Raw genomic sequence first — 24599 nt, forward strand, 5'->3', positions numbered from 1 at the left:
AAAAAAAAAACAACAAAATATGGAAAATGGTATACACAGAAGCGATGACAGTATACATGATTTATTGCTATACAATACTTTAATGTCTTTGATAGAAAAGACCTGTAACTGTGCTTTTGCTTTGCTTGTAAAAGATATAGTTCTCTTTAACGCCAAAAGGTTCCTTTATTGTGTCTCTGCCTCCTATTGTGTGTCCATAAAGTCACATGTATATTGTTGTTTCAACCAATAGTCTGTGATGGGGCAAGGTAAGGGAATGAATTTCGCAGTCAAAGCCCAAAGCTGTCGGGCTGTTTATTGTTTCCTGTTTGTGCTCTAAAGAGTGGAATAGAGTTTGGCGCAGTAAATCCTGAATTGTAATGAACAGTTTAACTTGAATATAAAGCAATCTGACAGCGTCCAGGTGGGTGAGGTTGCATATTACCTGCTGTCTCCCTGCTTCTGTTCAAAGGCTAATTTCATGCTCAATATGCCAACATTTGAGACAGACCAAGTAAAAATTTTGGCATATTTTTGATACATCAGAGAGTGGACCACCTGTGATTATAAGAAATGAAGACCAGGGGGAGAGAGATGCAGAGTAGGAGAGAGACAGTCCTGGTTTATCCTGAATAAAGATGTGGGGTTCTGGTTTAGTGGCAGATGCAAAGAGGGGTATGACAAGCTGGTTGTGTCCTGCTCTTAAAATGCACTTCATCAGTTTGTTTTTCTGTTATTTTGCAAGTGTTCGTCCAGCCTCTTCTGTGGTCGACTGAGTTGCACTCTTTGTATCGCCAATCAAGGATGACGCCTTTGTTATTTTGTCTTGGCTGTTACTTTCAGGTCAAACCATTTTAGCATTTTTATTATGAGTACACCGTGTTCACAGCATTAATTTCCCTCCCTGTGCTGTTTCTTTTGTTAAATTGGACAAGACATTTGTGAAAGTGCCAAATTAAACATCTTCATGTTTCGCTGAATCACATTTAGATTAATCTCAACCTCTTTGTCCTTGGAGATTGTCTTCTTCCAAATTGTTCAATTTTCCGACAGCAACTCAAGTCCGGCATTTAAGAATCATTTCTACTGTAAGGGTCAGATCGACTGGACACTTGACTCACTTTTTGTACCAGAGCTTTTCTTGATTTGGTTTTCCACTGCCGATAGTACCCTGTCAGTGCGGGGGGGATTATCAGATAATTGTCATATCAACGCCCAAGAAACTGCCGTGACATCATCCTCAAGGCGCCGCAGCATGATCTGCTCAATCCAGCTCTCGCTTGATCCTTTCATTGGCAACCACACAGAGGAACATCTGCACTCCGTCAGTTGACCGTAGCGTGGTTTTGCTGGCTTCCTTTGCAGTTGCTATAGATGGCTTGACTATTTAAAAATGTTGGGTTCATGCAAGATGTCCCGTGTTGTTATGTGCAAGTGACAATTTTAGTGACAGTTCACTCTGACCAATCAGTGCTCTGCAGTGTTTTAACTCTTCTTGTATCCGATCAGCGCAGTTAGAACCTCAAATACCAGGTACCAGACACTACCCACAACTCTTCCCAATGGAAATCCAGTTTTAACTGAGTCAAGTCGTGTTGAGCAATGCTGTACCATCCAGTGGATATGAGTCTTTATGCATTTTGTCACCATATATGGTTAAAACAAGATCTTTGCTTGTTGCAAATTAGCATGTTTGTGTAGGAGTAGATGTGGGTGAGGTGGGATTTGCTATTTTTCATGGCAGACAGTTATGTATATGCATATTTGATTAATACCAACTGTCTTGTTCACACTGGCAGCACAATTGAATTGAATTGATCTCAGCTTTTCAACCCTATCGCCATTCGCCAGACATGAACATTAGTTTTGGACCATTCTGCAGAACTCTGGATTACATTTCTTTTTTTTTCACATTCAATGCCAAATTAACAAAACTACCATATTGTTTAGGTTAGAGGTTGTTGTTATAATGAATTCAAAATGGTCCAAATGGTAAAAGGACCTGCACTTACGTACGCCTTCCTAGTATACAACATGTCACGCTCTCCCATTCACACACTGGTGTCCAACACTAGTCCGAGGCAACCATACAAGGTGCCACTTGCTACTTAGCTTAAACATTCACAGTCACACATCAGTGGCAATTGATGGGGTTCAGTGTCTTGCCCAAGAACACTTCAACATGCAGACTGGTGGAATCAGGGATCAAACAGCCACCTGTCCAATTATTGGACAACCTGCTTTACTTCCTCAGCTACAACCACCCTATATGGGTAAGGCATAGTTAGGGTCAGGCAACTACAACACTTGGTTAAGGTTAAAGATTGTAGTTAGGGCAAATAAAAATACAAATGTTAATTGATAGTCTGTGACGACTGGCAGATTCAGGTCTGCATGAAAATTGGTCAGAGGTCAAACTGGTCTGCCCCTACTTCTACACCCTTGCTTTCCACAACATTACATATGGGTCACACTACTTTCTGCATTGGTATTAACATTCATTGGAGGTAAATTGTAAGGTACATGGAAGTAATTCCAAGTGTTACCGGCTCACCTTTTCTTCCCCTTTAAGGGGCGGTGGCCTTGTCGGTAACCTGTGAGGGTGTGAAGTGTACTTCATTGTGTGTGTGGAGGGAAGCAGTTCTCTCTTTGTGTCACAGTGAAGACGACAGGCGGCAAAGAGTGATGATAGTCCGCAGACTGAAGTGTCTAGATACGCTCAGGGATACTGTTAAACCTCATGAGAAGGCCATGTTTGTTGTATTGTGGTGAAGACTGCAGTAAAGCCATTGTTAGTGAACGGCACCTGAACGCCTCGCCATCCTTCCTTCCGCCAAATGGTCGGGACTGCTAGAAAATAGTTACCAGCTAGGAACGAGCCAAGCTAAATTAATGGTAATAAGCCAGCATGTTCCCAACTATGGTTTGGAGCCGGTAGGCGGTCATCGAGAGAGGTAACACTGGGGACACTGGGCTGGATATCCATCACTTTGGTGAACAAGCACAAACAGTACTTGCAAATGAAAATACCCACAATTACAGATCAATGTGCATAAGAAATCAAAAAATGAATTCCTGTTAAATTATAGCAAGAGAGGCGGTTGAATATTACTTTGCTTAAAAAAAAAATTAAAGGGGATTTTAGCTATTACCTGTCATCCAAAGCTGATTTTCAACTGCATGAAAGCCTTTTACCTCAAATTAATGAATCTCTGCAGCAACCTGCAGGTTACAGGACTGGTCCTCCAATTTAAAAATGTAATGGTGCAGACCAATTACCCACAATGACACCAGGGGTTTTTCACTGTCTGTTTACTGTTAATGTTGTTGAATGGTTAATAACTGTTTAAAAACACATACATGGAGTATTTGCATTATTAACAGTATTAACAATCCTGACGTGTGTAGCCTTTATGCTGCCCTACACAAACCCATTCATTTGGCAGGTTTCAGGTCCTGATCAGATCATTAGAGAATAGTTGCAATGATAGGTGCATGTAAATATAACCAGTAATGAATGAGACTGATTAATCCTACAGAGACAGAAGTTTAGTGCTTCCCTCATCTTGCATTTTTCCCCATGGTGAATAATTTGTCACATGTCCGTGTGAGGCAGGAAGTGCCTGTGGCTCTGGCTGTCTCTATTCCTTCTTATGCGAGCGCACAGTTAATGCACAGACCTACAAACACAAACACATTCTCCCCCTAATTACTCTTGCTCTCTCTGCTCTCTTCTCACTTTCTGTCTTTTTCTCTCGCTCCCTCTTTCTTTCCGTCTTTGAAGTTTGAAATTAGAGTTGAAAGCAAGGTCAGTGTATTTATAACATTTTCATCAGAGATTTATTATTCTTGAGGAATTGGAAAAACCAAACCAAATAGAGGATCGTTAGCCACAGAGGACATGATGTTTTTCTTTTCCAAACCTGATGAGTAAAAAGGCCCCTCTACATTGAATGGAAATTAATGTTATTTGAGGGAATGTATCAGAAAATAAGAAAGTAAAATGCGCAGAGATGTAGAGGTCAAAGAGTACATCTGAAAGGGAGTGTGTGCCTTGCAGATTATGATGTTAAATGTGAGTGTTTTTATCCCCCTACCTGTGTCTATACCATAATTCACACAAACCCAGCTATCGGGAAAGCATTAGTGCATAGTGCAGTGTGTCTCCATGGAATTCATCCATCCTGTAGTTGCGGAAGTAAAGTGCTTTTCAAAGAGATGCCCTTTCCAACATTGTTCCTTTAAGGTTGACCTACGATTACAATTCACTCCTTTCTTCTCCATCCTCCCCCTTCATTGCTGTCAGCTGGACACCCGGCACTATATGGTGACAGGGGCTGAAATGTCATTCACACTTCCTCTCTCACTATTGTCTTCCTTTATTCATCTCCTCTGCCTTTCCTTTTCTCTCCCCATCTTCCCTCACATTCATAGAGGTGACAGGGTTATCAGAGCATGAGTAGTTGTTTTTTACCCGATCCATTTTTATCTATGCTTTGTGAGGATTAATTCTCCAGTCACACATACTACTCAGCCAATCAACTTTCCCACCCCTCCCCACCCCCTCGCTTTGGTTGTTTTTGAGGTGGAAAAAAGACAATTGGATCCTTTGTCACCTCAGTCGAGTGTCTCCACCCCAGCAACCCCACCCCACCCCTTCACCCGTCTTCCATCTCTCCATATCTGGAAAAAACATCTTCATTTTAGCTTGGTCATTTGACTACAGCAGTAACTCTGTATGACTTCATTTAAAATGCTGTTTGGCACGATTGTGAAAGTCTTGTCAGTTGGTATTAGAGAGATGGGTTACTTGGGGATGTTGTGCGTGTGTGTGTGTGTGTGTGAGGGAAAGACAGAGACACGTTGGTTGGGGCAAAGCTGTTAGTGATGCTGTACAGAGACAAAGCTTCAATAATAACCTTGCTGGAGAAACAATCTGAAAGAGACAAACACTGAAATATTGTTTCTTAGAAAACATGGTCGATACGGTGGAGCGGGGCAGCTTCATTTCAATTCAACACGGCAACTTCTATCAGATTTAGATAGCGTATGAATTCCCACATGATACCGCTCTCGCAAATGTGTTTACAACTTGGAACTCTTAAATGCTTTCAGTATAAATTTTCAATATATGTTTTTTGTTAGTTTCACAGTCAGCCAGACAAACAAAATAGCTTTAATGGTTTTTGTGGAGTAAATCAAGACAAATCTTTAAAGCAGCCTCATATAGGCCCCAGAATTAAAGGTACAAAACTGGAAACGTGCCTCGCGTAACGAAGAAGCCATGCTGGCACAGATAACACCCACAATAAGAGTACGACTATAGCGCTTTTTTTTTTTTTATAGCAGGGCCAATGAGTAACTTTAATGGAGCAGTTGGGGTTTAAGTGCCCTGTTTATGGACAAATTGACAACAGTTGGCAGAGTCTGTTACTCTCCACACCAGCTTTTTGATAGTGCTGCAGTTGACACTTTTCAGCAGGTAACCCATGAGCTTTAATGGTTTACTCACCATCTCTGCTTTTTATGTGTAAATGATTTTGATTGATAAATAAATGCGACTCTGATGTGCAGAGAGTGGAAGACTGTTAGTTTAATCATGGCACTTTAATGCACTACCATGCAAGTGCAGGGCAGAGCCAAACACTCTGAGGCAATTGTTTTATTCAAAAACTGACATTTCGGTACACATTTCCACCTCCTGAATTTACACTTCAACCGAGTGACATACGATATAAAGTCTACATGCTCGCTGATGGGTTGAGAAAGACCTCTATCTTACTAGAAACAGCCTCAGGCACCCTCCTGATGAAAGCAAGAAAGCTCAAAACAATTGTTAAATAAAGCATGGTGTTCTGAAGAGAAGTTGTTTGATGTGTTTTAATTTTTAAGAACGGCTTCTAAATTATCTATTACATCCCAATCAGGATTACAAACATGAAACGCAAATACAATATTTTAATTTCGTGCTGAAAGAGCCCCCCAAATTAAATTGTATAACAAAAACGATCAGTTTTGTGCTTTATGGATAGTTTACCAACACATTTTCCTCTTCTTTTTGACCTGAGAAATAGTGAAGAATTGATTGTGCGCAGGTAAGGGTGCAGTTATAGTATAGAATTTAAAGTATGCGTTTATTGTTTGCAACGCCTCCTGGGGTTTTAAAAGCATAATTATACTTTTTGGGTTCATTCAGGGTCGGGTCACATTTCATGAACAACAAAAAGACAAGCAATTCAGCAAGCCTTCTCTCGACTTTCTGTCAAACTAATGCAAAAGATTTTCTCGGATTATTTATGATTTGACTTTGAATGACAAGCTGATACTGTGAATGTGCTCAATACACAGCAGGCGATGAATTCAGGTCAAGAGTGGATCACAAAATAACACACATATTCTATAGTTTATTGGCACAAATAAGACTCGCGAAGGACAAACAGCAGAACAGCCTGCAAACACACAAATCTATCAGCATTTAATCCTGAAGCGTCCTTGTTTTCGTTTTGACATATCTGCTTGCTGACAACAAAACAGAAATTGATCATGGTGTTTCGGCACGCAGATCATGAGACAAAGACATTTTGTTATTCATGATCTTTGAGTGAAAGTAGGTTAAAGTTTATGATGCTGCAGTGCCATGCTTCAATGGCAAAAATAGCATGCATAGTCTGTCAGATCCAACTGTAAAACAATTTGCTAAATGAGCAGTACCTTGACATAAATGTGTCTGACTGAGATGACAGCTTATCAAAGAACAATAATGCAACTGATACATGAAACTGATTTAAAATTGGGGAAAGGTTTTGGTGTAACTGAGAGCAAATGAGGGCTTACAACAGTATCATCACCAAAAATACAACTGGAGAAAATTGAAAGTATAACAATAAAACTTGCTCAAACTAAATCCAAGTGACTATCCCTTCTTACTTCATAGAGTGCTATAGAATGAGTCCCAAAACATGAAAATTAGTGAGCATTTTTGCACTTCCGGCTCCCTCTTCTCAAAGTCAACAGGTTTTTTGAATGGGTTTTCAGTTAGGTGTCGCTGACCAAGCAGTCAAAGCACAAAAACACGGGTTTAAAGTTTAAAAAAAGGTGAATTTATTTTCCCAGAAAGCAACTGACGAAAGATAACAACATTTGAGTTATAGGGCCCTCAGAAGAGGTCAACAATACATAACGCTACTGAAAAATAAAGCTAGCAAAACTAAAACTCCACAAACAGATCTGACAGAGTGAGACGATGGGGAACATATATAGTGGCTGATCAAAACAAATCAAACACAAAGAGGAGAACTTACACAAACAGAAACTAAGACAAACACAAACAAATCCCTAATCTCCCCCATGATGTCACAGCTCTTGGTGCAGTCCATGGGATGGCCCTCTGCCTAAAAGCAGGCTCCGCCCTCAGCCCTATCTTTTGCCCAACTTCAACCAGGAAGTGACTTCAGGTAAAGAGAAAATAATTCATAACTTAGAAAAGCAAATGGCAAAATGACAAAACAGTGTAAACTAAATGTGTATGCTTCATTTAGAAAACAGTGTGTTGACTAAGTGCTGATAACTTTAAACTAAACAAACTGGTGTTGTTTGTATTTCACGTGACTGCAAATTAAAGGTAACTGAACATGTGGTAATGGTGTGGGTGAGCATGGGCATCATTCAACTTTTGTGTGGCTGTGGACACGGCATTCACAGTGTCTGAAATAAGGTCTAATGTGAACCCAAGCTTAAGATATTTTCACATTTTAACTGACACAAAGTAGGTCAGTAAACACCTAAGTTGTGACTCTGGAAGCTTTTATGTGTCTTATAAAAGGCAGTTGCTAACAAGCGGCCAACGAGGCTGCAGGACATCATTACGGAAAACACGGCTCTGAAGCAGTGTTGGCTTTTGTTGCTTTTTACATGTGGCAATTGCATGTATGCTTAAAAAATAACAAAAGTGTTGTTCAATTGTAGAGATTATCTTGCCGATCAAAACATGTAAGTACTAGGGGCATGTCATATCATCTTGTTCATGATAATACCGTTATAATTTTTAATATCATATGAAAAACTCGAAACTTTTTTTCGACATGTTGACATATTGACGTCATACAGTTACCGACGGCAACAACAAGCATGGCTGAAAGTGAAATCATTACAGACTTCGCAAAGGGTTCCAGGCGTCCTGAATGTTTCATGAACAGCCCCGGACTTCTCAGACTCTTTTACTGATTTACCGCTCATAAGGAACTCATTCAGCAGCTCCTCTGGCAGCAGCACAGTGTCTGTCCCTCTCCTGCCTGTGTGCACATGGGAGTTGGTGTTGTCAAGGGATTTTGTCATAAAGCTTTCGTAATGTAAACCACCGTGACGCTTGTGGCTCAACAAAAATGTCTTATTAAGAAGTTGCAGCAGTGTGAACTGGCCTGTCTGAGCTCGACTCAAGCTGGCTGATGGTCTCACCTGTGACGCAGCTGGTCAAATCGCCAGCGGCTGGTTTTAGAACATAAAGCACCTCACCTGTTTGTACAGCCAATTGTCTTGTAGTGAAGTCCACTGGTCAAGTCAAAATGATCACAGACAGCGTGTTTACTTGCTGCAGGAGGTGCTTTGTCCCCACCAAGCCCTCTGTTTCCATCCTCATGGAGTGCCGGGGTCGGATGGTGGGTCGCTGATGCTCACTGTATGTGCTTATGCCCCGACATACATAAATTCTCACTGACTGGTTAAAATGCAGCTGTAGCCAGTATCTCACTATCACTATCCTCATTCATATTTTGAGAAGCTACAAATTATATTCAGCCACAAAATAAGCTTGGAAAGCTCGTAGTTGTTGCACAGAGATAATAAACCGTCTCGTTGCGAATCTTTGATCTGAACGGGGCTTAAGGTGTGTCCAGCCAAAAGGACTGCAGACCTGACACACACACACACATGCACGCACCTGAAATTAGAATAGTAAATCCTCTTATCATGACTTTATAAGAAGAAAAAGTTACTCTTCTTCATTTGCCCGCATTTTGCGTGCTCCAACATTTATCATATTCCAAAGTCATTGATCATTATTTGTGTTTCTCGCCTCATATCTGTATATACGATACCTTATCCCAGCCACTTCACCCACAGTTTGTGGAAACAGTGATGTATGCCCTCCACATCCTTCATGATTGATTGCATCTTTGCTGCTGACTCGCTTTAAAACAGACTGTACCTTCTTAATTCATCCGAGTTGTTTTTTTGCCAGAGTAAAGGTTTCTCCCTCCCCTCTCCTGCTCACTGAGTCTCTGTTTGTGTGGGAGTGAGAACAACGGGAGTGAGCACTAGACGGTGATCACAAGGCAGGGTGATCATTATACGCAGCGTTGGCATGAGAACACTCCGTGTTACTTTGAACATCAGTGTCACATACATGCATATAAAAAGATTCATTCTACCTCGAAATTTTGATTTGTATATTAAAGCCTGCTTTTCTGAAGGTATGTGTCTGAACTCAGAGTCAGAGCCAAGCGTCTGGTGGGTCCCCTTATGACAAGAGGAGCAATCTGTTTTCATGAGCTCAGGTCCCGGGGCATGAGATTAAATTACTTATTTGGATCCTGGGTTGAAAAAGTTTACTGTAAGTACCTCTGAGGGCTTTAGCAGTGGGAAAGAAAAGGTTCTCCAAAGCTTTTCGAAAACTCTTCCTCTTACTGAGAGAATCAAGGTCAGCTTGTGTTTGCATTTAATCTCTGTTTGTAGCCAGTGGTTTATCTGAAGAGATGGTAATGGATGTTATGGGGGCAAAGCAGCTGGCATAGAAGGCTAGTACTTTTTTTTTATAATGAAAAAGTCTGGGTTTTTTCCTTTAGTTGAAATGTGTTTTACAGAGAGATGAATAAAACACTATTGCTTTTCAAGTGATGTAAAAAGCAGCAAAATATCAGGTATCCTCTAAAATCCGAGACCTCTCAGTAAACTCTGATTCTTGGACGGTGTGAAACCCAACACACTTCGCTCTAAGTACTCCATTTCCAAACTCATAAATAGTAGCAATTGTTTTAACCTTGATGTCACTTCTCTTCTGTCCCCAGTTCCGGCCAACATCTACAAGGTGTCAGAGGACATCACAGTGAATGAGGGCAGCAACGTGACACTCAGTTGTTTGGCCAGTGGCAGGCCGGACCCTGCAATCACCTGGCGGCTGCTCAACCCCTCAGGTAAGAATCATCCAAACAGTGCTCATTATCATTTGTGTCAGTCTACGTGTCAGGCAAATAGGGTGCACGATTATTTTAGCATGTTAATACCAGATTGTTTTTTATTTTAAGGTGAAGCTAAATCTCTATTATCGTGTAATCATCACGTCACTTTTCAGACACAAACACAGCCACAGCGGAAATCACTCTTTACAGTGATAGCAGGAAATCTAATGTCCATTAAGGATGGACACAGAGATACAGATCTCAGATAGTAATCATCACACTCAGACTTTTCCTTCAGTATCAAAGTAGCCCTGTGATTGTTGCCTGTGCAGGGAAAGCACCAGTTTCTGCTAGGAGCCAAAGCATAATGAATTTCCAAGGTGAAAAAGTGCTAGAATGAAAACAAATAGATTATGAACACATACGTGTAGAAAGGCTTCCACTAAGTCCAATATTTATGTGCATCAGTCATTGGCAGATTTGTCCGGCAGTGCAGCGTTCAATGCTGATCAATGTTTACATGTGTTATTGTAATTTTTACCATATGCTCTGATGTTGAAGCCCGGCGCTGTGTGCAACTCGACAGTAGATGAGAAACTGACAAGCTGAAGTTTGCAAAAGTCCATCCGAATTTGTCAAGAAAGCTTGTTAGATTTTCAACCATAACTTTGTCAGTTATATTCATAGAAACTTCAAATGAAATATCATCTGGACCACAGCATGCACAATCTCATTTATATATAGACGGCGTGTTTGCTTGCTGTGGCAGACAGCAACCCTCCGTTCCTGCTTAGCCTGAGTTCATCTTATTTACATCCCTGCGGCTGTTGACACATATATCGGTCTCCATCATCACGGGGTGTGTTGATGTCGGACAGTGGGTTGCTGCTGTCACACATACATACTCATTGACTGATTAATTAGTGCTGGTTATTTAAATAATTGTGGCATATTTATTATGACCAGGGCCAATGATGCTTGGGTCTTTCTTTTCTTCATAGCTAAGGGTGCTTTCACACCTGCCCTGTTTGGTTCAGTTCAATTGAACTCAAGTTTGTTTGCCCTCAGTGCGGTTTGTTTGGGCAGGTGTGAACACAGTAGGGCTGTCAAAAGCACCATGAAATTGAGTTCGAATAGTTTCTAATTAATTTAGTAGAGTTGGAATAATATCCGAATTTATTATTATTATTTATTTATTTTTTTTTTTTTTTTTACAAAAAAACCCACAAAAAATAAGATGCTTATTGCTGGCGCAATATGAACGTGACACTCGGATGAAAACACCCGTTCTGACCTCACTGAAGTGCCAGGTATGACCAACTTCTGCCTCGCTATCTGAGCAATGTTTGGATACTTCAGTGCGTAGTTTTCCACCACAAGAGGGGATCCTGGTCGGCTCGTAGTGGTGTCTCATTCTGGTAACGTTTCATCTCTTCTTCAAAAAGGGTAGGCAGGGAGGCAGCAGGTGCAACGCTCTCCCTGTATGTCTCCCCGAACAGGTCACACATCGCGGACAGCACAGTGGGTGGTGTTGGCGCAGCGGGCTCCTCCATCGGCGCCTCTCCCTCCATCGCTGCGTCCCTCTCTGGCCCCGGCTTGTGCGCGAGCCATCTCCGCCCGAACGGGATTCGCTGTGATATACAACATTATTGATAGTATTAATTAATTATTAATGATATTCGAATTATCAAATTTAGGTTCAAACTTATAAAAAATATATATATTCAAATATATTTCGAACTTCAAATTTTTTTTGACAGCCCTAGAACACAGCAATCGCACAAACAACCAGACCGAGACATTCTTGAAGAGGTGGTCTGCTCTGTCTCAAACGAACTCTGGTGCAGTTGGTTTGTGGTGAGAAGGTGTTCCGACCTGGATCTGAACCAACTGCAGTCACATGACACATTGTTTGGGTTCAACATGAGCATGTTACAGTCCTGGAGGATTATTAATGTGCACCTCCTCCTGTACTGCCTTAATATGCACATTCAGCACATCCAATGCATCAAAACATTGTTTTCTAGTTGGAGCCGCGCCTCGTTTTCAAACTGTATGGTTTGACTAAAATGAACAATGACAGCAATATAGTACACGATGAGCACTAAAATCAACCTGCGTAGTTGTCCCTCCATTGTGACATTAGAAAGTGTCACATTTATCTTGCAAGTGTACTCTTCTTCAACGTTTGCTTTACTTCCTGGATTTTTCCCACATGGAAATTCTGACCCATCAAGAGCAGCTTTCTTGAACAAGGAATTTGACCAGTTTGCTTGTAAATGCTGCCGTGAGAACACGAACCAACTCTAGGCCATCATGCAACTTTGTAACAAAAATAGTCCCTGATTCGGACCAAAGCAAGACAACTGTAGGTCTGAAAGCACCCTGAAAATGTAGCTCTAGCAAGAGTCTCACTATCACTATTCTTATCCATAATTTAAGAAGCTACAAATTATATTCAGCTACAAAATAAGAATGAAAAGCTGGAAAGCTGGAGACGATACATCAACTCGTCTGGTCTTATTGGTTTAAATTGGCGGGTTTTCAAAATGTTGCAGACCAGCGCCTGCAATTAGTTTCAACTTGTCTCGTTGCGCATCATTGGTTTGAACTGGGCTTTAATTGATTATCATGTACCCCTCCAACTTCAAATTCATCCGTGCCTCTGTGCCAAGACTGTATATACACAACCTCCATTTTTAAGGAGAAAATGTGAAGTTTTCCAGCTGTTCAGACTTCCTCAAATCATGCTTCATTTTTATTGATTTAGGCTTTACAGCATTGTTGTTTTGTTTTGTAAGCAGTTAAACTCATACATATACATGAGACATATAAAGGCAGTAGAAAACAGAGACAATGAACTTCCTGTATAGATTATAGGCTACCAGCTTTGCGTTCGTAAGAGCATGTTTATCTATCCATGGGGTCAGTATCTTATATGGTAGCTCTTCATGTATGATAGCTGTGTTGATGTTTGTACATGCTATCAAAGTGTGTACAGGCAGTGTTTCAGTACACCTCTCCACATATGTGCTTTCAGATAGTGGCGACACTGTTGCTTTGGGATTTAATCCAATTTCAGAAAAAAGAATAATGTCTCCCACCACTGATAGTGTGATGGATGGAGATGCTCAAGTTGACAACATCTCAGTTTGATCAGGGCCTGGTGCCGATTGAAAGCGATTCTATTTGCGCGTCTTTATCAATTACTGCATCAGTTTGTCAGCGCTCCAGACATGTTCAATCAAATCTGTCTCGCGCACCTGGAAGCTGAACAACTTGGATGGGTGCATTTGCTTCTTTTGTCTGTTTGCATTAAAGGAGAGTGATCTGTTCCGCTCAATCCAGCAAGCCGTATGGATCTGACTGGCTGCTTTTAAGTACGTGGTAAAAAGTAAAAGCTCTTCTTCAATTTCTTCATTTCAAACTGAAGTTGAACTTTCAAGGTTCAGATGGCTTGCTGTAGGTAAAACTCCCCTGCAGGTTTAAACAGCTTTTGTTCCAAGAATATGGATGGAGATATGGATATAGAGGGATAGAAAAAGCAATATCTAACAGTAGATATTTCTAGCTGCCATGGACTGAATGGGCTGCTAACTACACCTCTGTAAGCCCTATACAATGTATGCCCTAAGGTAGCTTTTCTTTTTATCACTCCCTTTCTCTGTGTTATGTTGAGGAAGCAGTGGGCAGACCACCTTCAACAAGTCTTACTTGTTGAACTGAAAACAGTTACTGGAACACAGTGTGATAGAAGGAAAATCCTGTCAGTGTCCTGGCAGGATTGGATCCTGTAAGTCTACACAGGCACATGTGGCTCCAGAGATGGGGGGACCCAACACTGGCACTGTTGTTATTTTTTTTGCTATATTGCGGGTGTCTTTCACCCCAGAATCCATAAGTCTAACCCAGATCGAGAGCATCTGGGGGACTGCTGAGAGAGACAATTATGTTTGGCAACCTGTCGTCTCACTACCTCACGCCTTCGCCTGCCTGGGCGGTAATGCTCCTTCGCTCAGCTAGCGAGGCTCTCGACTATTTGCTGAGACCACAGATGTAGATGAGTCACAAGTCAAGACTCAAGTCTTTTATTCAGAGCTAGAGTCAAGTCTCAGTGGTACAGTATAGGTCTCCATAAAGGTTCAAACTTACTGACAGTATGGCTGATCTCACAAATCATTCTCACTGCAGATGAATTGTGTTTTTATAGTTATAGGGGTATAGAGGAACCATTATTGTGAATTCTTTAAAGGACAAAACTCTATTTTGAAATGAAGCAGCAGACGCCTGCAGACAAATATGGAACATTATCAAGAGGATGAAGGAGAAGACATACATATGAGGGCATTCGGATAATTAGCAGCAGCTGAAGAAGGAAATGTTCTTAATTAAGGTTTAAGTAACATATCGTCTTTCATTTTGCTCACATTAAACAATGACAAAATCTGATTTACTTGTTAGCAGAGTCAGTAATCTCAGTAGATGAACAAAAAACTGAAATAAAGTAAGTTGCCCAAAAAAAATAGGGCTAGGTATTGTTTAAAAACATACAATATTAATACCAGTACCCTTAAAGTGGTACAAATACTGATAAAGTACTTCATTTGGTACCTTTTTTTTCTTCTTGATTTGATACCCACCATGAAAATGAAAGCATGAAGTTGAAATACTGAAGCATACTTACCCACCACTTCCATCAGTACACTGACTTCACCACACTACACACTGCATGGGCTTTAGTTTGTCAGGAGAAGTGTTGTAGCATAAACATGACCTAAAATAAGAGACACTCAGACATAGAGTTGCACATTTGAGGGTCTTAATCTCGTGAGAAAGACGAACAATTGGTACATGACAATTTATAGTGTCAAACAAACAAGCATTTTAGGTACTGTAGGTGCTTCCTGTCACTTAAGCTGCTGTTCCCTGTTATTCATATAACCAGTTCTGGGAACAATTGCAGTCAGATCATCTAGCTGAAGTCATGTCAGGTCATCTACTGGGGGATATCAGTCAATACCTTAAAGGTGTCATGAACCCATACCCAGCCCTGCCAATGAAAATTAGCAACATTACATCTTTTGACTAATAATGCAAGCTAAGGCAAAAAGACTCTTTCTTATTAGCATAAAACACACAATGAAGCAATGTTTAAAGGTCCTTACAAGCATCCACTCATCCAGAACATCTAAGCATTCAGATGAGCAGTGTCATAAGGTCACCAGTAGCGCTAATAGCTAACTACACTGAACTGAGACTGTTGTTTTGTTCGGGGTCACAGTAGTCCCGGATTTGGCAGATGACTGCTCTAATGATTAGGTAACCTTGTAAAAACAAAAGGCATCAAAATATTGTCAATGCCTAACCAATCATAAAAAGACTTTTATTATATGTCAGTCATTATTAACGTCAACAAAATTCAATTGTACTCACAACCTCCAGTGACTACATTATTCATAAGATAGATCAAAGTGCAAAAACACCACCACACAGATGCAAACGCACTCATAGACAAGACTCTGTCTTAAAATGAGGGCAGTCTATAATATCTTTTTCAAGCTGAATGAGAAAACAGTCCACCAGTTTAATGACAGTCAGGCCCAGACTGGCCATCACGAGCACCGAGAGAATTCCCGGTGGCGTGGCCAGCTGATTGGCCCAGAGTGTCAGACCAGTGTTTAACATGCAAAATTAAATGGGTAAATCAAAAGGAAAACAACATGGGGCAGCTACAGTCACTTGAAACTGGAGAACATCAGCCACCCCCGCCTGCTCTTAATCTAATGGTATGATATCTGGCAGTCATCACTTGCAACTGTACATAGCACAGTACTTGAGTAATGTAATTAGTTACTTTTCACCACTGCCTATTACACTTCAATCAGGAGAGATCTGTTCTGAGAGAAAAGAATATTTATTTCTATGTGCACATAAGTATGAGAAATGTGAAAAGTCCTTGGCGATTACACCCCATTGTGAAGTCATCTATTCCAGAAAGGTGGTAAAGACAAAGTAGATTGGGGAACCGGGTCTGGATGCTTGTGGTGTTGATGAGATGAGATGAAGAGGGAGCTGAGGATCTGGATGTGAAGAGGAGTGGGCTTTGATGAGCTCATCCTGGGCTCTGGATAAGATGGCTGGAGGTGAATGAGGTGGAGGAGGAGGCTGACAGGAGCAGAGGAAAACAGGTTTAAAGTTTGGCAGCAGCAACATGAATGGCTGAAGGAGATTGCGGCAAATTTCGAGTGGCTAACCAGGAGAGGGAACATCCAGAGTCAGCTGATTGGTGGAAACGGTGGGAGTGGGATAGAGAAAGAACTGTGAATGGATAGACATAAAGGAAGTCTTCCTGATTGAATTTATGCTGACCTTTATTAAGTTACCAGAGTTATGAAATGTTTAACAGCAGTCCAGTCAGAGCTCTGATGAAATAAACAGCATATAAATCTATTTCTGTAGCCTTAACTATGGAAGTGCAGTAGACTAGCTCTTGAAAAAGGAAATATTTGTCTGTTTTGGGGATGTTTTTAAAGCAGTTTTTGTGTAGTAATAAAACTAGAAGACTTGAATATGAGAAATGCTTCGACAGCACAGCTTCAGGGTATGTGGTCCTTTGGGACTGTGTGGAGATTAGCCTTGGCTGACATTAGATTCCTGGCCTGAATTCTTATCCCAGTCCAGCCCTGATGACAGCAGCCGAGAGTTGTTGATTTGGCAGACTGATGACCTGTGGTTTGTCTTTTCAAATGAAAATCCTTTCTATAAACTGTGTTTTTTAATGTGAAATGATTTGAAGTAAAACATTTTGTATGCCCTTTATAGAGGAACAAACTCTGCCTTACAGTTTGTAGTGTAAAGATGTGTTGACACTTTATTCACATTCAGAAAAACTGCAGTGGGGGTGTGCACTATTCCACAAGGAAGAGCTACAGCTATGAGCAGACAGTTTTGTATATAGCTTGCAAACATTTATGACAAAACCTAGCCACCATCTTATCCATGTACTGTTGTTACTGGTGTTACTGTTGTTATCATCTGGTTTAAAATAAGTGTCCTTACCCTATCTGCATTTGTGGCCACTAACTTTAAAGTGGAGCGAGCCCAAGGGTTCTGCATGGACAAATAGAGTGAATATGACTTTGAGCTTCAACAATTAGTTGATTAACCGATTACTCCCTCAACAGAAAAATAATTTGAAGCTATTTTGATAATGGATTAATTACCTTGAGTCATTTTTAGGTGAAAAAATGCCCAAATTCTCTGCTTCCAGCTTCTCAAATGTGAATATTTTCTGGCTCCCTTAGTGATTCATGATAATGCTGTGAATATTTTTTGGGGTTTTGGACTTTTCGGGAGTCATTTAATGAGGAGCTCTATCAAATTCTGATGGGATTACTCCACCATTTTGTGATATTTTATTGAACAGACAATAATGAAAGTAATCATTAGTTGCAGCCTGAGTCAAATTTCAGCATACTTGCAAGATTATGGCCTACTGGGTAACCACAGTGTTACCAGACCCCCAGACTATAGACCATTTTCAACATAGCAGAACATAAGTCAGATATTCTAGCAGCTACCAAGTATATTAAAGGAATACGTCACACACAAAACAATCATTTGTATGTCAGTTACTCACATGTTATGTGAGTCTTGGTTTTCTGACATGCCTTCACTGAACGTATAATCCCAAAATGGCAAACATTCTTGATGACCTGAAGCAAAGAGGGACCATGTTTGTGAAGTATAATAAAAACTGCACCTCTGGTCAAGCGCATGCATTTGTGGGCCTTTTCCACTGTCACTTTTGGCCGCGCCAAGACAAGCCATGCTGCACAGATTTCCGTTTCCATTATCAGTTTAGACGTGCAGTGGCACTCTAAGCTGCGCCAGAGATCGACCTTCTCCCAAGTAGGTCCAAAGGTCGGTCCATCCACCCTCACGCGAGTAGCGGCAACGTCTCGCCAACTGCAGCCAACCCCTGATGACCCTGCTTCTCCCTGTAAAACAAGCAGTGTGTGTTGTGAGATTCTATTCACTCCTGTCTGCTGCAGACCAGAGAAAAAGACATTGTTAAATCTACGTGTGTTCAGCTCTTAGTCCTTCTGTAGCTTCTGACTGAATCTCTGTGCTTTGGAGTTTAGTTTCTCTCCTGCGTCCTGTTTTTACTTTAGATATCTGGGTTTTTTTTTTACTGTTTCATGTTCGCTATCAGCCGTATTAGAAGTTGTGTGAAGCTGCTGCTCGAAAACTCAACATTTCCTTATTCTGCTGCTTCACAATAAAAAATTTTACATAACAAAATACCGGGGGACTTTTAAGTTTTATTTTAAGTTTATTTACTTTTATTAATCCCCTGAGGGGAAATTCAATTCAATTTACTGGGAAGAATCTATAGGACATGAAATTTGTTTATCGCTGATTTAGTGAAACTTTGTGAGAAGCTTTTCTTCAATAGAGACACTAATGATACAGCAGGAGGGAAGAGTGAAAGCAGAAACAGCCACAGTGAGATGTTGACGAAGAGCTGCAGACAATAGGCTCTTACTGCACCTCTGCAAACAGCTCACCTCCAACAGGTAAACTTCTTTTACCTGCCCTGCTGTGGACAAACACATGCAGCAAAAATAACAGGGGACTTAAGCTGTGGATCAGCACTCTGCTTTTAAACGTCATCACCCAAGACAAGCCATCACCAGTTTGAAGACACACCTTCAAGTGGGTGGCCCTGTTGTAATGGAAATTCGAATCCCTGCTGCGCTTAGCCGATGACCCAAACTAAACCAAGCCAAGCCAAGCTAAGTGAGCCCATGACTGTCAAAAACAGGTAATTGATTCTGCACATGTGGTCAGTTGAGCTGAGTTAAAATGCACGTGTCTGGCCAGGTACGCTACTCATGTGTGCATGAGACTGTTTATGCTGAAGTGTTTTACATGGTAACAGTGTTGCGAAAAAGCATGTGTTTGGAAAATACTTTGTATACCACTGGATAAATGATACTTTCTAAACAGATATTTTGATTTAATTTTACTGATGTTAAATGCAATCTGATATAACTTCAAATCAAGATTTTTCTGTTTTTGGATTCTTTGTTCACCACAAAGAGAAACTAAAGTTTCTTCAAGACGTTAGTGTGACATTGGGTGAGTAATTGCTACACAATCTTGTGAGTGAAGTAATCCCTTCAACCCAAGCAGTAGTGCCATGGTTTAATTATATTTTACAAATATCCAAAACACGAAAAGCAATTTATGCCAAAGGAGAAGCTAAAAAAAAGCTGCTTTCAGTCAAACTGACAAAACTGCAAAACTCCAGAACTACCTAACTAACCAAACTGACAAACTCACAATAACGACCCAGAAAGTCATCAGACTGCAGACTGTAACAACCCAGCTTGTGAATACGTCTGTTGAAAAGTTTAGTCTATAAAACTTCTTTTCTCCAAGGCTCAGAAGTAAAAACCTGAAGCAATCCCATACAATTCATATAACCTGAGTGACAAACGATGCCTCCAATGCTGGAGTTAAATGTTTTCAGCCAACTATCTAAATTGGTATTCCATCCCAGGATTTCTTTATGAGATAGTTAATAGCAGGGTTTCTCAGGGTGTCCACATTGATTACAGCTGTCATCTGTTTCTACGGGGCCATCCAAGCTGAAACTACTCTTTCTCAGCTCTGCATCTTATTTCTCTGCTATTGTTGTCTCCGCCGCATGGTTATCACAAAGCTAATTAGATTATAACTGACATGCTATCAGAATCAGAATAAGGTTTATTACCAAGAAGCAGGTTTGCCTTGGTGTGTGGTGCATGCAATAAACATACCATAAAGATATCTAAAGGGGAAAAAATGAAGGGAAAGTCCTGCTGCAGCCAAGAATATGAATATAGAGCAGAAAAACTACCATAAAAATATGAAAAAAGGACATAATGAACATGTAAATATGTTAGCTTTCTTAGTGACACAATGGCCAGCTGGATGAATTGCAAGATAAACAGAACAGTTTTCAGTGCTGGGGATATGTGTGTAGACTCTATCAAAGACACTGTTTATGTCATTGAGACAAGAGGTCAGGCGGGTTATTGCTTTCACATCACTGAGCTACTGTTGTAATTAAGGGGTTGTGGGACTGAAATGAAAATATTTCTTCCCGAGGTCTCAGAATACATTGCAAGTGCAGATCTTAGGCAGAATTTTGGACCTGCTGTGTTGAGACCGCATCAGATGAAATGTGGAATACTGTGGCAAGGTAAATTTTACAAGCCTTTGAGCATGATCTAAGGTGACAATGAGGCAGGAGATACTTCATTACGAGTAAGAACGTGGACTTCTGCGGGCAGAGCAAACAAGGTGCTCATTAGAGTGGTTAACGCACCAGTTCACCCAAAGGGTTGTGTTCGCTGTTTGGCAGATAACAAGCAAAGTGTAACAATTACAACAGTCACAAATGATAGCCTGGATGAAACTGAGTGTGACTATTAACCCTTTCTATCATGCACTTAGGGAACAAAATATTGAGTGGCCATTATCTCTTTTTCTGTGTGTGTGTGTGTGTGTGTGTGTGTGTGTGTGTGTGTGTGTGTGTGTGTGACATCAGAATCAGCCATTTCAGTAAGTGGCCCAAACGACATATGTTTTACGTAAAAGTGACAAAGCCCTCTAGCTGTTATGATAATGATGCTGGATTGAAACAGGAAGTGAGGTGTCATTTTCATAGAGCAATGGTTCTCAGCTGGTGTGCTGTGATGCCAATCCAGGTGTGCCATGGAATTTTGTGATAACCATACATTATCATGGCAATATTTACCAGATCTATACAAAAAGTTATGAGTGAGTTTTTTAATTGACTGTATCAGTATGTTGTGCACACCCAGTGCCTAATGAGGAGGCAAACTCTAGCTAAAAATGATAATTTAGTTGAACTGAATTACAAAACCTTTACAGGGAACCTTTTTGTTGCCATTAGCAGGTGGGAATTATAAGTGTGTGACGCATCAAAAGCCCTGATTGGCAGCCAGTGTGAGGGATGATCATATTTTAAAGGAGAAAGGCATGATTGGGACGATGGGTCACTTTACTGTGCGAAGCAAATTACAACAAAGCACCAGCGAAGACGACCTACCACTAAAAGTAGTCAGTAGACAGCATCACGAAAGCTACCTGTCGTATTTTTTTCCTAATTTTTATTGTCTTATGTCGTGATAAGAATGATAACACACATTATAGAAGCAATTGTGCACAGATGTAAATACAGGTTTGCCTTGAGATATTAACCAGCCCTTTGGTGTGCCCTGGGCACAAATCTTTGAAAACTACTGTTACATAGCAACAAAGTGTTCACAGGGATGAGCTTGAGGTGAGTGGATGGGTCACCTAACGATGGGGCAATGTGTTCTTTGTTTCCCGACATTAGTTACTTTCAACCAAGGACGCAGTTGTTTCCTATACCAAGTGTTAAATATTTTAATCACAACAATAGATGTCCTCCAATCCTAAACTCCTTTTCACGAGCATTGATTAAACCCCTAGAATTCATCTTTGTTCATCAGAATTACATATTATTGAGTTTTTCAAAGAAAGAAAAGCCCTTCAGAGGTATATGCCATTTTCTCATCTCTCTGGTCCATCTGGTATCATTTCTAATTATGTATACAAAATCTCAGCACTACAATCCACAATCATGTCATAAACATCTTTTTTCCAGGACTACCTTGGCTATACGAATATATAAACTGCAGTGATGTCACATTAATGTATGAAAAGTTATATGACCGTAAATGCAAAAGGAAAACAAACAAGGAAATGTCTCACAGTTCAGTTAAAGACTAGATGTTACAATCCCTGATGTACATACTTAGGACTGTGTGTGTGAGTAATAGTGCCATCTTGGGGTCCGAGTGGGAGCCAAGGGTTAGATGGATAGAAAAGCAGAGAAGGGGAAAGGTAGATAGAATAGTAAGAAGTAGCATAGGGAAGGCAAAGCCAAGGAGAGATGTCTGTGAGGACTTAACTCCCATGGCAGACCAGGCTGCACACTCTACCTCTCCCTACTCCCTCAGTTTGATGAGGGAAGAGAGGGGAGAAAAGAGAAGAAACTAACAGAAGAAGAACTTACCTAACTTTAATCGAGGTTGAGTTTAACTAGTTGATTGTTGTTGCACATGCTTGCGATTGTGGGTTAGAGTTGGAGCCATGCTGGGTGAGGGGGTAAAAGCTTCATTGGGGTCATTCATCAGGTGGGTACCCTGCTTAACTAGTGTTTCACTGATAGACTCAGAACACCTCCAGAGGGCTAATCGGCAACACCTGGCCCCTCTGCTTTTACTCCTTCATACCCTCCTGTTGTGAGTGGTATTTCAGGACCCAAGTGATGTCTTTCCTCTTAATCCATAGCCACTGGCTTGCTTGTTCGGTTGTGCCAGAGAGGGCTTTGATGGCCTGATGCTGGGCTTGGCCTCGAATTCCCATTTCTTTGAACAGCCTGGTAGTTTACTTGCCTATAATGCCTCTGCAGCCCACTTCTACTGGGCAAACCTTTGCTTGCCAGCCACGACGCTCAGGGTCAGGTGCCAGCTCGGCATACTTAAGGCTCTTGCGCTCATAGGCCTCCTCCACAGCATCCTCCCAGGGCACAGTAAGCTCAATGATGTAGACAAGGTGCAGTGAGGAGGACCAAAGCATGAGGTCTGGTCTGAGGTCGGTAGAGGCAAGCATAGATGCTGATTCAGATCTGCCAGTAACCTCCAGTCTCATGCCCAACCCAGCTGGATGGGAGGGGCACAGATATAAGACTTTATAAATTTGATATTCTAGGCTGTGTTGGTCAGGGGAAAATAAATAAAAAATTGTAGTAAACACAGATCAAAACGAGTCACATATTACACTCCCTGCACTCCCAGAGGGCAGACTGGATTATTTACATGTATATATGTCTACATACTGCATATATATATATATATATATCATGTAATACACTGATTTACACTGTAATACTTCCTGCCAATTCATCTCAGAAAGCCAAATTAAATGCGTACATGACATTCAAAATATTCTCCTCATTATGTCCCTTTCTGCGCAAACAACAGCGCCTGCTGATCCTCCTGAGTGTCATGTCAGTCCATTGCATGTTCTCTGGATCAGCTCTGTTACAGTGCAGCAGAACACCCTCTGATTCATTGACAGACTCCACCCAATGCATCATGGGTTACCTCTTGCTCACAGTAGGCTTCAGCTCATGGTTAATAAAAACAACAACTCCTCTCAGCATGGATAAATGGATAAATAATCACTGAAGACATTCATAATTAGATTTAGTAGTTTTATAAAGTCTCTGAACGGGCTGTTGGAAAGCTACAACAGAGATGTAAGCGCCAGCCATTCAAAGTGAGATTTTCTAAGAATAGTTATGTGTCACTTAATGTCCTATATGGCATCGGGGCCTCAGGGGGTTTTAATATAGCTTAGGTGTAATACTACGCCTTGTATCTCATTTAGTATGCATGGAGCCATGAATATGCAAATTAGTCATCCCCCTCAGTTGCTCACCTGCAGCTTGAGCATACCTGCTCACCCTCCACTCTGCTCATCTAACATACAAACCTCTGCTTGTAAACAGGACTAGATAACATGAGCTTGACTTTCAAGTTGAATTAAAAGTGAGATTTAGCTTGCAAAATACCAGTATGTAGCCTGGCTTCTCCTCTGGCACCCCTCATCTTGATGTGGTGTTTTGCTAATGATAGGAAAAGCCCCACCCCATTAGTTGATTGGCTTTTTAGACATGTGATGTATGAAACCCAGGAAGTCTCGGTGCTTTTGCAACCCAGTCTCACTCGGAAGTCGTCGAAATCCGGCGCTTGGGCAGTCATGCTATGCGGCCTGTTGCTGTAACAGTTTAACAGTGCCCAGCAATGTCAGCTGTGTTTCTTTTTATTTTTTCTTAAATCTAACTTCAATTCTAAATTTTTTTTCTAATTATTGTTTTGTGTGAAGGGAGACTGGCAATTCAGAATTTCATTGTGCGGTGCTGAGTTTTCTACTGTGCATATCACAATAAACTTCTTGAATCTTGATTCTCTTGAAACACGGCAGGACAAGAACGAAAATAAGATGGCGAAAGTCCAAGTGGGGCAGGTGGGAGGGGTGGTGGATGGGTCCAACAAACACTGACTTTCACTCTAGAGAACGGTGTTCCTGTAAGATTATAAAGCCAAACCCTGTTCTTTTTTCCTAAACCCAACCATGTGCGTGTGTTGTTGAAGGAGAAAAAAAAAACATCAATTTGCAGTGTTGTACCGACGTAGTGCATTTATTGTGAGAGAGACTGCATGTAAATGGTAAATTCTCTGTGAAAACAGAAGTGTATTGTGAAAGAAAAGAAATCATGTAACAGGCTGAACTTGACAAGGCTTCCCAGAACGTCAACAACCAATGCACTCTTGGTAC

At 41.0% G+C, this 24599-nt stretch overlaps 1 protein-coding gene across 4 annotated transcripts in view; it reads left to right on the forward strand.

The window, feature by feature from the left end:
• lsamp (limbic system associated membrane protein) overlaps positions 1 to 24599 on the forward strand; it is a 754238-nt gene that overhangs the window by 688970 nt on the left and 40669 nt on the right. For all 4 annotated transcript variants that reach the window (XM_078167295.1, XM_078167294.1, XM_033630981.2 and 1 more), the window contains one exon: positions 10041 to 10166. In XM_078167295.1, coding sequence (XP_078023421.1) covers positions 10041 to 10166 — 126 coding nt within the window. The remainder of the gene's footprint in view (positions 1 to 10040; positions 10167 to 24599) is intronic.

The sequence above is a fragment of the Epinephelus lanceolatus genome, chromosome 4 (assembly GCF_041903045.1).
Source record: "Epinephelus lanceolatus isolate andai-2023 chromosome 4, ASM4190304v1, whole genome shotgun sequence".
In the NCBI taxonomy this organism is placed as follows: Eukaryota; Metazoa; Chordata; class Actinopteri; order Perciformes; family Serranidae; genus Epinephelus; species Epinephelus lanceolatus.